Source organism: Anguilla anguilla, chromosome 3 (assembly GCF_013347855.1).
Source record: "Anguilla anguilla isolate fAngAng1 chromosome 3, fAngAng1.pri, whole genome shotgun sequence".
NCBI lineage: Eukaryota > Metazoa > Chordata > Actinopteri > Anguilliformes > Anguillidae > Anguilla > Anguilla anguilla.
The window spans coordinates 31,595,490-31,609,426 of record NC_049203.1 but is presented as its reverse complement, the minus strand read 5'-3'; the positions used below and the strand labels follow the sequence as shown (position 1 = coordinate 31,609,426).

Genomic DNA, 13,937 nt, shown 5'->3' with positions numbered 1-13,937 from the left:
GAGATGTCCCTTTCGAAACTGATCGGTCATATATTGTCTTGGACAATCCGTTTGTGAAATATACGCACATTTATGATGCCTGGGTACCTTCCAAAATAGCTGTGTGTAATACCACACATGTTGTTTATGGTGCTGTCATCCTATGTAGTACAATCTGGCTTGATCGACAATTAATCAACCCAATAGCTGGCAGAATAAGCTTTCTAATGATGTATGTCTAATTTTACTTTTAGAATAGCGTTTAAAAGCTCAGCATAACTGAGAGTTTTGTCTAATTATAGCTGCATTACGCATTCATTCTGTGGTAGCAGTAAAAGACACTGCACCTGGCAAAATGTTATTGATGACTTTCGGAATTTCTTGTAAAATATTATTATTCTTGAGAAATATTAAGCATGGCTAAGGCAGATGTTTGCTGATAGAACTAGCTGAAATCCTGTTTTCTGGACTAAGTTAGAACTGAAGAACGAAGCCATTGATTCTGTCTCGGTCTCCATATACTGAACTCAAATAAGATTTCATTGTCCAAATGTGTTACTCCGGAAAATATTTCAGTTATATACGTTATTTTTGAAATTGAGTGTTGTTAAATAGGTTAGTAGTATTTTATAATGAGGATATTTCACACAGTAACGTAAGCATCTGTTAGTTTGCAAAGTAGTGTTTGTGTTTAACCCCTTAGTGCACATGCCAAATCCAGTCAATCCTTGCCCATTTAGGGGGTACCCTATTTAAACCTTAATAACTCCAGATGTGAGCATCACAGAACCTTGAAAAATGGCTTAAATGAAGCAAGACATTTTTACCAATTACAATACTAGCTAATACTAGATTAGTTCATATTCATAATTTAGGAAAAAATAAAGTGCCACAAAGGCAATTTTTCAGGCAAAAAAGCAAAAATGAATTAGCTCTTTTTTAGTTTGCAATGAAATACTGAGAGATCCCATATATACAGCAGGTTAAACTATTCATGTCCTGGATCAAAAATTTCTTGACCACAAGTTCATAAAATTTAAGGGTGGATATGTAGAACTACTAAAGATCTATAAAGCAAAAACTAAGCAGTGTACCCAGCATCTGCAAATCTATCCAAAATGTCTAAATTACGCATTGCTGTAAATCACAACATATTCACTACAAATCAACTGTTTTGACTCAAGGCACTCACTGTTGCATTATTTTCAAGTGAGAATTACAAGCTTTCCATCATGTCTAGGGGTCCAGAAAGATCCAAAATCTCTCCAAAAATGAATCACGGACAGAATCGCGGAATTGAGAATTTTAAAAAGCTATACCACAGATTCCATAGGACCCTACATTAAGTCAGTGCTGACTGGAGATTTGAAAATATGACTATGTAATGTGAATGTTGTTATAAATAAGTCGTTTATTCAACACACATTTTAAAAAATCAACTTTTTACAGCATAGCAGAGTCTTACAACGAATCTGACAACAATGTATAGTCTTGGAATGCTGTGTTTTCAACAACAACAAAAGAAATTAAATTAAATTAAAATAAATAATATCAAAGTTTTTGCACACTACAAAAACGTGTATTCAAGTCCTGATTGGCTACTGATTCTTTCAGCCTTGGAATGCTGGGCACATTTCAACAACAACAAAATAAATTAAATTAAAATAAATAATATCAAGGTTTTTGCACTCTACAAAAACTTGTATTCAAGTCCTGATTGGCTACTGAATCTTACAACAAGCCTCGGAATGCTAGGCACATTTAAACGTTTAAAAAAAACTGTCCAAAGTTTTTTGGCTTTAACAATAGGCTACCTTTCCTCCTTAACATTATCCCTAAATGGCACAAAGGAAGTATCTGTGTTACTGACTGTTTGGCTAGCTAGCTAAGTTAGCTACATGACCATGTTGTCATAAAATTTTTCCCGACCGTGAAAACTGCCTGACTTGTTTACATTTTGGACAGATGTGGCTCCTGAGTAAGCAGCACTTTAGACACAAGCAATATCGAAAAAATCCTGAAATTTCTTCTTACTGTGAAGAGTGCCTGACCCTCAACCGTAGCGTTTTTCCCCCAAAGATAGTATTTCTAGATATAGCCTAATTTTTCTGCTGGGTTAACACATTTCTACGTTTGCTGGTCAGGCAATCTTCACCATAAGAAGAAATTTTTGAATTTTTCCGATATTACTCGAAAGTGCTGCGACGGAAACAACGATAGATTTACTCAGTAGCCACATCTGTCCAAAATGTAAACAAGTCAGGCGGTTTTCACGGTTGGGAAAACTTTTATGACAACGTTGTTGTGCACATCAATGTCATCAAGCTAATGTTATTAATAAACAAGTGAAGTCGTTATTTCAATGGTGATTAATAAGCAGTGGTGGACAAAGTACACAACTCCATTACTTGAGTCAAAGTATAGATACCCCTGGTCAAATATTACTCCACTACAAGTGAAAGTTGTAATGTAACTCAAGTAAAAATTTGACTGAACATTACATTACAGGCATTTAGCAGACGCTGTTATCCAGAGCGACTTACACAACTTTTTTACATAGCATTTTACATTGTATCCATTTAAACAGCTGGATATATACTGAAGCAATGCAGGTTAAGTACCTTGCTCAATGGTACAACGGCAGTGTCCTTACCCGGGAATCGAACCTGCGACCTTTCGGTTACAAGCCCAGTTCCTTACCCACTGTGCTACACTCCGTCCTACAAGCAGAGTTAAAGCACTGGAGTACTTGCTTTTAAAAATACTTAAGTATTCAAAAGTACATTTTCTTTTTAATACCAACGCTCTGCTGTATTGTTTCTACGATGCATTTACAGAAGCTCATTTACAGACGCATTTTTACTGTTATTAGAAACACATGATAGACAGGGGTTGAATTGGGATTTGGGAGGTGGGTGGACCCTGAGATCCGGTGGGAGGTGGGTGAAAAAAGGTACAAACCAATGAATGTCTCAGCTCAAAATAGTTGTATCTTTAATGTACTCTGCACATAATTGTAATTAAGGAAAACAATGTTTAAAAAATAATGTATACTATTGATGCAAGCTTTTACATAATATATTTCAAGTTTATTGAGTGTCATTAATGCTAAGAATTTTTTTTACCCACGAAAATAATCGGTCATCCTCCTCTTGTCCTCACTTTCTCCTCCTTTATCCATCTTTCTTAAACTGGTGAGGCGCAAAACTATCCTTTAAACTAATCATTGATCTCAAACTGTTTTAATTAATTATCAGTGATTAACAAGCATGCAAACATATAATCAAATGGAAAGGGACACAGCTTCTTCGCATTGTGTTAGGGAGATTAAATGATAAATGCGATTTAGCAAAATCTGTTTTAATCACTAAGCAGTGGCGGAATCTTCCCCTGATTTTCCTTGAGTATCAATACAATTAATCCACAAATATGCTACTCAATACTATCATATATAGCCAGCTCTCCCCAAATAGGCAGTTTTAGCAAGTAGCCTAGGCCGTATTGCCCACATTTATTTTCATTTGCAGTACGAAATTGTGCACAATTTTAATCAACATTATTTGCGGATACACCTCTTTCTCTGCACTCGTATTCGTGGCAAATATCTACAATGCGTAGGCTAGATTGTAAACACAACTGAAGTGCAGGTTTTGTTTTTGCTGGTTATTTTGAGAGCTAACATAGTAGATTACAGACTGGTGTATCTTATTTGTTAAGTGTAGACTACCTGGTGATTAAAATGGATTTTTAACGGATAAATTTAATTTATGATTTAATCCCCCTAACACGGTATGAAGACGCTGTTAGGCTACTTGTCATTTGATTAATCCGATCGTTGGCACGCTTGATTATAAAGGAGAATTACTAATGAAAACAGGTTGAAATCAATGATTAGTTTAAAGTAAAGTTTTGTGCCCCACCAATTTTCAACTCACCAGTCGCCGCTGAATAAAACGTTATGTAGCCTATGTGGGAAATATTCAACCCTAGCTTAGCTGCTGACCAGCAACCTGCTGATTTTGCTTAAGCGATCAAAGTTGCCGTTAATAATAGCCGGCTTTCGTGGGGGCTTTTATTCACCTCTCTGTTGCATAGATGAAATGACTTGTTAATGAAACTACCTACCGTGTCCGCTTCCAATCAATCAAGACAATCAACGATATTTTTCTTTCTATGCTGTCTATATAAACGACTGTTCCTCCTGAGTTTTTTTTCTTTGGATTTTTGATTGGTTGAGCGAGTAACTGGCTAGAGTGAACACATGGACTGGAGCCTAAATGGACTGGATTGTCATAGTTATTTGTAAAACTGCTGGTCAAAATGATTTATTTATTTACCAAAGGTGGGTGGACGCCTTCCACCCGCGTCCACCCCCAATTTAACCCCTGATGATAGATAGCATTGCCTGAAATGTGAAACAGTTGGATGACCCTTCGCTCAAATTCCATAAAATTTCATCTGACCAATCCTAGCATAAAAACTGCAACCACTACCAGCTCAGACAACTTCATAATTAGCAAACGGGCTACCGTTTACATACCTCAACATGCTTTTTCAGGTTGGACGGCGAGTTTTTGAATGCAGCGATGTAGTTTGTGCGCGGTAAGCAGAGCAAACATATAAAACAATATGAATCTTTTTGAATTTCACAAATCTCAAACATGGACTTGAGATATGGCCATGGGTGCTCTGGTGGCGAAGAATCATCCTTATCTTCTGCCGTTGCCATAATTACCGCCGCCAAGTTCAAATTGAACTGTTCAACCACTGGTGCAACAAGCAAGCACTTTGAACTTGACCGACAGCATATTAGGAGTAGGCTACAGTGATTGGTTTTTCTCCTGTGAGGAACACAGCGTGTGGCATTTTAGAAAATAAAAAAATATTCAGCTGTTGACTTCAAAGCTATGCTTTAAAGTAACAAGTAACGACAACCTTCATAGAAATGTAGTGCAGTCAAAAGTACAATATTTATCTTTCAAATGTAGTGGAGTAAAAGTCATAAGTTTCCAAAAAAATAAATACTCAAGTAAAGTACAGATACTCAAAAAATGTACTTAAGTACTGTACTCAAGTAAATGTACTTCGTTACTGTACACCCCTGTTAATAAGTCATGTAATGTTACAATATATGGAACATTACATTCATGCTACTAGTTTAGCATTACCTACACACTGCTTAAGTTAATATAAAAAGAATGTACTTACCGACAAGATGAAGTGATAACGCAGTTTGTAACGAGGTTAGTTAGCTTACTAAATAAGAAATGGTGGCTTGCTACGTAACGTTAGCTTGTGATAGTTAGAAGCGTCAAGTGTTGAACGTCACTCTACGCAAAATGAGGGTAAAGAACACTGATCTCAGACCTGCTGGGTTCACGTTTTAACCAACAGATGTCGCTGGTGAGCTGTTCAACCGAGCCACCCCACTGTAACTGTAGTTTAAAAAACATCTTAAAAATACATTTAAAAAATAAAATAAATAAATCCCCCAATGCTTAGGCCCGGCGGGCCGCAGGGCTTGCAATACACTGGCGGAAACCCTGAGTAGATGTGTTAGTAGATAGAGACAGACATGGCAAATCAATGCTCTCTCCTCTCCTCTTCTGTTCTGAAAACGATGTCAGCTTGGTCTATCATAATAACATTTTCAAAGAAATTACAAAAAACTTTGAAAATGTTTTGTCAGGTGCAGTGTCTGTTTTACTGCTACCAGAGTGAATGTGTAAGTGAATGCGATGATGAGAAAACTTTTGGTTACGCTGAGCTTTAAAACGCTATTCCAAAAGCAAAACTAAACATGTTATACATTGTTAGAAAGCTTATACCTACTGAAGAAATGAATTGTCAATCAAGCCAGACTGTACTTAAAAGGGCAACAACGCCGTAAACAACACGTGATATTACACACAGCTATTTTGGAAGGTACCCAGGCATCACAAATGTGCGTATATTTCACAAATGGTTTGTCCATGACAATATATGACCGCTCGGCCTCAAAAGGGACATCTCTAAGCGTAAAACCAATTGTAAGGTTGTATATTTATTCAATATTTAGTCCCAGATATTGACTGTAGAATGACATGGTATAATTTTTGAAAACTTTGTCTTTATTTCGTTATTCAGTGAGCAGGGTTTTCACTGCTGTATTTGGCATATTTTAGGGCTATTGTTGGATTTATCTTGTTGCTATGACAGTTTTTGAGTGGTGAAAGAATATTTTTATGAATGCCCCAATAGACAATACCTAAATGGGAAAGAATTGGCCAGATTTGGCATGTGCGCAAAGGGGTTAAGCTTAGTTAATTCAATATACTCCTTGATCTGATCACAATATGTTATATTACTGAAGCCCCTCAGATGACGAAGAAATGCAACCAAAAGTAGCTAAATGAAAATAAAAATGAGAAACCAAAATTATTCATAGATCAAAGTCTCAACTTTCTCCTGATAAGACATTACAATATCTTTAGTACCTGTAGTATCAGGCGACTGTTTTCCTTTTATATTAATGTCTGTCCTTAAGGCCTTACAGCCGGAAAAGGTGGATCCCGCATATTCTCTGGTCCTGAAATGATATTAGAAGCACACAACATCCCCATGTTTCTGGTTCTTCACAAAACACACACCTCATAAAACAGCCCACAAGACATGACAACAGCTCTCCACTGCACCGGCTCTAAAACACAGCCATTGTCTAAGTATTCAATCAAATCAAGTGACTTCAAGTTGAGCTTCTCCAGTTAAGTACCTCACTCAAGGATACAAGAGTGTCTTACCTGGGCATCAAACCTGCAATCTTCTGGCTACAGACCCAGTTCATCAACCATTAAACATTTTCATAGCCAAAATGTTAACAGTTAAATGAGGCAGCATTTCATGGAAGTACTCACAGTTATAATTTATAACAGAAGAATCCACATGTACAGAAAATGTGATAAAACCAAATTATCATCAAAAATGTTTTTAGGATGAAGTTCCCATTTAAATGCAAATATTTAAATTAAAATTCTTTAACAGAAATAATAAGATAAAACATAATGGATTTTCGCACAATTTGGGTATTTGCATAGAACTGCCAAATCCCTATCCATTTCCTATTCATTCCATTGTAAAGAGATGCATATCTGCAATGTCTAAGTGACATCGCATAATAACCTAGAAATATACGTTAACCACTCCGTTGTGGTATATTCCTTACATAATGACCTTCATGGAGGCAACCCCCCTCTGCTTCACGGTAGCTCTTCACCTTTGAAGCAGTCATTAAATCCCGATAGATAAACACATCATCTGGGATTATCCCTTATTTAATGACCACTGCAGAGGTGAAGAATTCCCAGACACAAATCAGAGGGGATTATCCCGCTTATTATACAGCTAATTACTTAAAGGGAACTAGGGTTGCAAATGGTCGGAATATTTCTGGTAAATTTCCGGAAATTTTGGAAGGGAAGTTAAAGTAATAATCTCGAAGATTTTCATTAACCATCTGGGGTCGAGAGCTCCGCCGGCGGAGCTCGACAAGATGAAATTTACCTTCGTTTCTATTTGGATGATTAACTTCACGTGCTGTTATCATACAGACGCAACAAAAACATTGACAGAAACCTTAGAATCGCGACCTTCCAATGCGCCCATTGGGAAATAATATGAATTGTTTTAAATGTTCTAAATTTGATTAATTAGATCATGTATGCTTCGTTAAACTTTACTCATTACTATGTGAATTTCGCTCAGCAGGATGTCCGCCCAAATCGCATTCACATGTTAACATTATAATTACTCTCCATAGAAGGAGACTAAAGGAGGGGCGATGCGAGATCCATGTGAGAAATGCCAAGTCTGTGAAAGCGGGATAGAATGTCAAAGTGTCACCTAATTCACTTCTTTTGAGGTGAACATTTCGTTTAATTTTGGAAAATGGTCTGTCCGGAAGCCGACACTGATGAAGAGCGGTGTCATTTCGAACAGCGAACTGATCCAGCTGAGGATCAACTTCATGCGCAAGTATATTTCTTATGATCATATTGGTAAATATGTGTACTGTATTGCAACGTATCTGTGTGTTTGTAGGAATATCCAGCAATATGAGCGTTTGTAAATTCCCACACTACGAACGATTCAAACTATTGCATCTCAAAATTATAGGCTAGGCTGCGTCTGGTTGTGTTAGAAGTATCAGGTAGACTATGTTTTTCGATCATATTGGTAATAAATAGCCCGTGGCGTGGCTAAGATTCTAAAACTGATGTCCTCTCACAATCGATATTAGCATACTGTAAGTAAATTCGGGAAATAGCAATATAATAACCACTTAGCTAAACAGACCTAGCCTACTTCAGATTGAGGCATTGTTATTGATGAGTTGCGTGTAGTTGAGCTGGAATATCAATTTTAGTTGATTTAGTTTAGTTTTACTTTATTTAGTTTAGCTAATGTTGTTTCGTTGATAGCTTGCATTATTTGTAAATGTGTGCTGTATTACATTCTCTGTGTGTTTGTAGGAATATTCACTAATATGCGCGCTTGTAAATTCCCACACTACGAACGATTCTAACCATTGGTTCTCAAAATTATAGGCTACCTCTCTGCGTCTGGTTGTGTTTGTTTGGTTCTTTGTTTGTATATGATGTAACCATGTCACATTTCCTAAGTTTTGTTTTCATTAGTTAGTGGTTTGCCCCTTTTTTGTAAAGGACATTTAATTTTCACCTGTTGAAGGAAATGTGCTATATAAATAAAGTTTGATTTGATGTCACATTTCCTAACAATTTTGTTTTTATCATATTTACAGAGATGCTGATCAGGAAACACGGCCTAGTTCACCACTAGCTAAGAGGCCACGCAAGCGTTGCAAGAGTACACCAGTCTCATCTCATCTTCCATGCGTATAGTTTGCTTCAATAAAGGTTCTGAAAATCAAAAGATGTCTTTGTTTCTGTCTTCTAAATGGCTCACTGAGTCTTTGTCTTAGTGGTGGGGAGGCATGCGGCCAGGTGTGAATAGCCTACTTAGCTGGCAGGTCGTCTGTAATTCATTACAGAAAGGCCATTTGCCCTCCCATTCTCACCTGATGTTGAAAAATAGTAGTCACAACACTAACTTTTAGCAATGTATTTTATATTTCTCATTGGATTTGCTAAAATATTTTGTCATCTTTTGATACCCAAGACCTTGATGAACACATTTCAGTGACCAAAAGTCTTATTCACAATTGTTCAGTGTGCTTTATTACAACATTCCTGTGCATGTCCAAAACTACTGTTTACAGTTTGTGTGATTTTACAGCAGTTTACAATCCACACATGATTATGACCTACTTACTGCTGCCATATTATTGTAGCTGAGTCTGTGCTGAAAACAAAGATATGAAACACTTTGGAATCACTGTATATAAAGTTGATGAAATTTACACAAATGTCAGAGCATCGCACAATTACCAGTGTGCCTCATTTTACCCTTAGACCCCAGAGGGTTAAAATAAATGTCTTTTAAGTCACTATCTATCGCTGCATTGGGTAACACAATGGTAGTTGAGCCTATTTTTACATTAATTTATACTATTATTATTATCATAATTCATGATTAAAAAACTTGTCTGTGGCGACATTCCCAGGAAAAAATCCCAAGTGGCGCACAGTTAGTGACGCGTTTTTCATCACCCATCAGTGGTTGGTCCGCCAGAGAGGAGTACTGTTTTTTCTGGTGTCTGCATGCGTTACAATAACAGAGAAAGGGGGAGTTGGGGGAGTTATGGAACCCTGAAAAGTTTTTGTGTAACATGAGAGATCATATTATTTGTTGATGTAGATTTCGTATTACATTTAATGACAATGTAACTTTACTAAATTACACAGCTATTTGCACAGCTAACGCTAGCTACTGAACATTAGTTTAGACAACGTTGCGCACAGAATCCATCTCTCATATCAGGTAACGTTGCGTTAGCTAGTTAGCTAATGTAATTAACACAATCTAATGTCGGCTAACAATTAGAAAAAAACGCTAGCTTACGCTACCGACCGGTACCGACCTCGCAAACCGTCTCTCGAATGCAATACTACCTTTTGCAACGTTGCAGTGTAGCTAACTTAAGGCCAGTTCAGATCAATGATTCGCAACGAGACTGGGTGCAACTTGCAAAATTCCAAGACGTCTGATTGTAAACATTCTAAAACTGCACTTGGCAATTTGACAAGGATGGTCTTTTAAAACCTCAGGGCAGGCAGGATTCCCATTTAATTGAATTGTAACCATGCACTGCATTCAGCAGCGCACACTTCCAACGCATGTACTGATAATTTGCCAGCATCCATTACATTACATTACATTACATTACAGGCATTTGGCAGACGCTCTTATCCAGAGCGACGTACAACAAAGTGTATAACCATAACCAGGAACAAGTATGATGAAACCCCTAGAGAGAAGTACCAGTCCAAGTGCAGGGAACAACCGCATAGTTCAACTTGGACCCTGAAGGTTAAACTGATTAACACTAACACAACGAGAACGGCAACAACGCAATCTATGGAAAAAATACAAGCAGTAGTTAAGACAGTTAATGCACCTAAGTCATCTACAAAACAGCTGCCTAGTTGCAACCCTAAGCTTACAGTCATTTACAGGGGGGTAGGGAGGGATGGGGAGAGGTGCAGCCTGAAGAGGTGAGTCTTCAGTCGTCGTTTGAAATGGGTCAGTGTCTCAGCTGTTCTGACCGCCACAGGGAGGTCATTCCACCATCGTGGGGCCAGAACAGACAGGAGACGTGTTCTAGAAGTGTAGGTGCGAAGAGGGGGAGGTGCTAGGCGTCCTGAGGTAGCAGAACGGAGGGATCTGGCTGGCATGTAGGGTTTGAATATCTTGTGGAGGTATGCTGGGGCTGATCCCTTGACTGCCTGGTATGCTAGGACCAATGTTTTAAATTTGATGCGAGCTATAACAGGCAGCCAGTGGAGGGTAGTGAGCAGGGGAGTGACGTGGGAGTGTCTGGGGAGGTTGAAGACCAGACGAGCCACAGCATTCTGAATGAGTTGTCCAGCCAGAAGAGAGTTGCAGTAGTCCAGGCGGGATAGAACCATTGCTTGGACCAGGAGCTGGGTTGAGTAGGTGGTGAGAAAGGGGCGGATTCTGTGGATGTTATACAGGAAAAATCTGCATGCCCGGCTTACTGCTGCGATGTTCTTGGAGAGGGACAGCCTGTTGTCCATCACCACTCCGAGATTCTTGGCACAGGGTGATGATGTCACTAAGGTGTCCCCTAGGGAAATGGAAAAGTCGAGGAGGGGAGAGGACAGAGCAGGAATAAAGATTAGCTCCGTCTTTCCCGGGTTGAGCTTCAGGTGGTGATTGTCCATCCAGCTCTGTATGTCCCTCAGGCAAGTGGAGATGCGGGCAGGGACCTGTGTGTCCGATGGGGAGAAGGAGAGAAAGAGTTGCGTGTCGTCGGCATAGGAGTGATAGGACAAGCCATGGGCAGATATTACAGGGCCAAGGGATCTGGCGTACAAGGAGAAGAGAAGGGGACCGAGGACTGAGCCCTGGGGAACTCCGGTGGCGAGGGGACGGGGTGGTGATACCTTACCCGCCCAGGCAACCTGGAAGGAACGGTCAGAGAGGTAAGACTCAATCCAGTCAAGGACTGTGCTGCAGATCCCTGTTGCTGCCAGGGAGGACAGGAGGACAGAGTGCTCCACAGTGTCAAATGCAGCGGAGAGGTCTAGAAGAATCAGGACAGAGGAGAGGGAGGCTGCTCGTGCGGCATGGAGTGACTCACTGACCGAGAGGAGTGCAGTTTCGGTCGAGTGGCCAGGCCTGAAGCCAGACTGGTGGGGATCAAGCAGGTTGTTGTGAGAGAAGAAAGCAGAGAGTTGGTTAGATGCAGCACGTTCAAGTGTTTTGGATAGGAAAGGGAGGAGAGATACTGGGCGGTAGTTCTGAATGACTGAAGGATCTAGTGTGGGTTTCTTCAGCAGCGGGGTGATGTGGGCCCTCTTGAAGGATGAGGGGAAACATCCAAAAGATAGGGAGGAGTTCACGAGGGAGGTGACAAAAGGGAGGATGTCAGGTGTGATTGCCTGGAGGAGAGATGAGGGGATAGGGTCGAGGGCGCAGGTGGTAGGGCGGTGGGTGAGCAGAAGCTGGGAAACTTCAGAGTCTGAGAGGAGAGAAAATGTGGAGAAACAGGGCGCGGAGGGTGCAGAGGGGGCGGAGGGCGCAGAGGGCGCAAAGGAGCTGCGGATGTCTGCAATCTTTTCGTCAAAGAATGCTGCAAAGTCATCTGCAGTGAAGGAAGACTGGGGTGGAGGAGGTGGCACGCTGAGGAGAGAAGAGAAAATAGAGAAAAGTTGACGAGGGTTAGAAATGGAGTTATGAATTTTGGTTTGGTAGAATTTTGCCTTGCGGCAGTGACAGCAGAAGAAAACTCTGTCAGGAGAGACTGATAGGCTGAGAGGTCAGATGGGTCCCTGGATTTGGCCCACTTCCTTTCAGCAGCGCGGAGGCTGGCCCTGGAGGTGCGTAGGATCCCTTTGAAGGTGCAGTGTGTAGAATTTAGTGGCATCTAGCAGAAATGGAATGTAATATTCATAAGTATGTTTTAATTAGTGTATAATCCCATGAAAATAAGAATTGTTGTGTTTTCGTTACCTTAGAACGAGCCCTTTATATCTACATAGGTAACGGGTCCTCTTCCACGGAGGCCACCATGCTGCATCTACAGTAGCCCAGAACAGACAAACGGCTCTAGAGGGCGCGCATTTGCCTGGGTACCTTCTGAAATAGCTGTGTGTTAATACCACACATGTTGTTTACGGTGTTGCCGCCCTTTTTAGTACAGTCTGGCTTGATTGACAATCCATTCATTCAGTAGGTGAGAGTATAAGCTTTCTAACGATGTATAACATGTCTGATTTTGCTTTTGGAATAGCGTTTTATAGATCAGAGTAACCGAAAGTTTTCTCATCATCGCATTCACTTACACATTCGCTCTGTGGTAGCAGACGCTGAACCTGACAAAAACGTTGTCAACGATATTTCGTAATTTCTTGGAAAATACTATTATTATTGAGGACTTCTGGGCATAGCTAATCCATATGTTTGCTGAGAGACCTAGCTGACATCGTTTTGGAGATTTAAAAAAAACAAGTGAATAGAACACTATCATTGATTTACTGTCTCTGTCTCCATCTACTGAACACAGGTAAAATTTCATCATTGCTATGATGTATTACTGCTCAAAATATTTCGGTTATATAGCCTAGGTTATTTTTGAAATTGAGTGTCTTTAAATAGGTTAGTGGTATTGTATAATGTGGATATTTCAATCATTTTTACGAAATGTAGGCCTATACTTAAACCTTGTCTGAAAATGACCATTTGAAAAGTTAATGCAGGATTTAATTATTTTTACAAGACATAAGGGCACAAATTTAGAATAAATAGAGAGAGGAGAGAGAGAGAGAAGGGGGAGAGAGATGCAGCAGTGAAGTCCCGTCTCTTCACCTGCACAAAACTCTGATTATGATTAAATCCTGCATTAACTTTTCAGAATGCACTGGCTGTTCTGCAAGGTAGGGGAACAGCTAATAGATGTTGTATATGGCAGTGGCTCTCAACTACAATCCTGAGGGACCACTATGTTTGCTGATTTTTGTTTCAACCTGAATTCCAATCGCAGAATTTTAACAAGCTGTTAATTTGTCTTAATTAGGTGCTTTAGGGATTCTTTAGTTGGTTAGGCACATTTTTCTATTTTTCTACTACTTTCAGAACAGGCTGCCCTATAATACTCAACAGAAGAGAAATGATATTCTTCTGAGGTTACTGGATTATGACCCAAACAGATTCAGCAGAAACTAACTTACTTGTGCTTGAATATTAAATATCATCTTACATTTACATTTACATTACAGGCATTTAGCAGACGCTCTTATCCAGAGCGACTTACACAACTT

The 13,937-nt window shown here is 39.6% G+C and overlaps 1 protein-coding gene across 6 annotated transcripts in view; it reads right to left on the bottom strand.

Moving 5' to 3' along the window:
- Positions 1 to 13,937, bottom strand: part of erich2 (glutamate-rich 2) — a 103,600-nt gene that overhangs the window by 34,016 nt on the left and 55,647 nt on the right. For all 6 annotated transcript variants that reach the window (XM_035408900.1, XM_035408901.1, XM_035408905.1 and 3 more), the window contains one exon: positions 6,456 to 6,547. In XM_035408900.1, the coding sequence (XP_035264791.1) occupies positions 6,456 to 6,547 (92 nt within the window). The remainder of the gene's footprint in view (positions 1 to 6,455; positions 6,548 to 13,937) is intronic.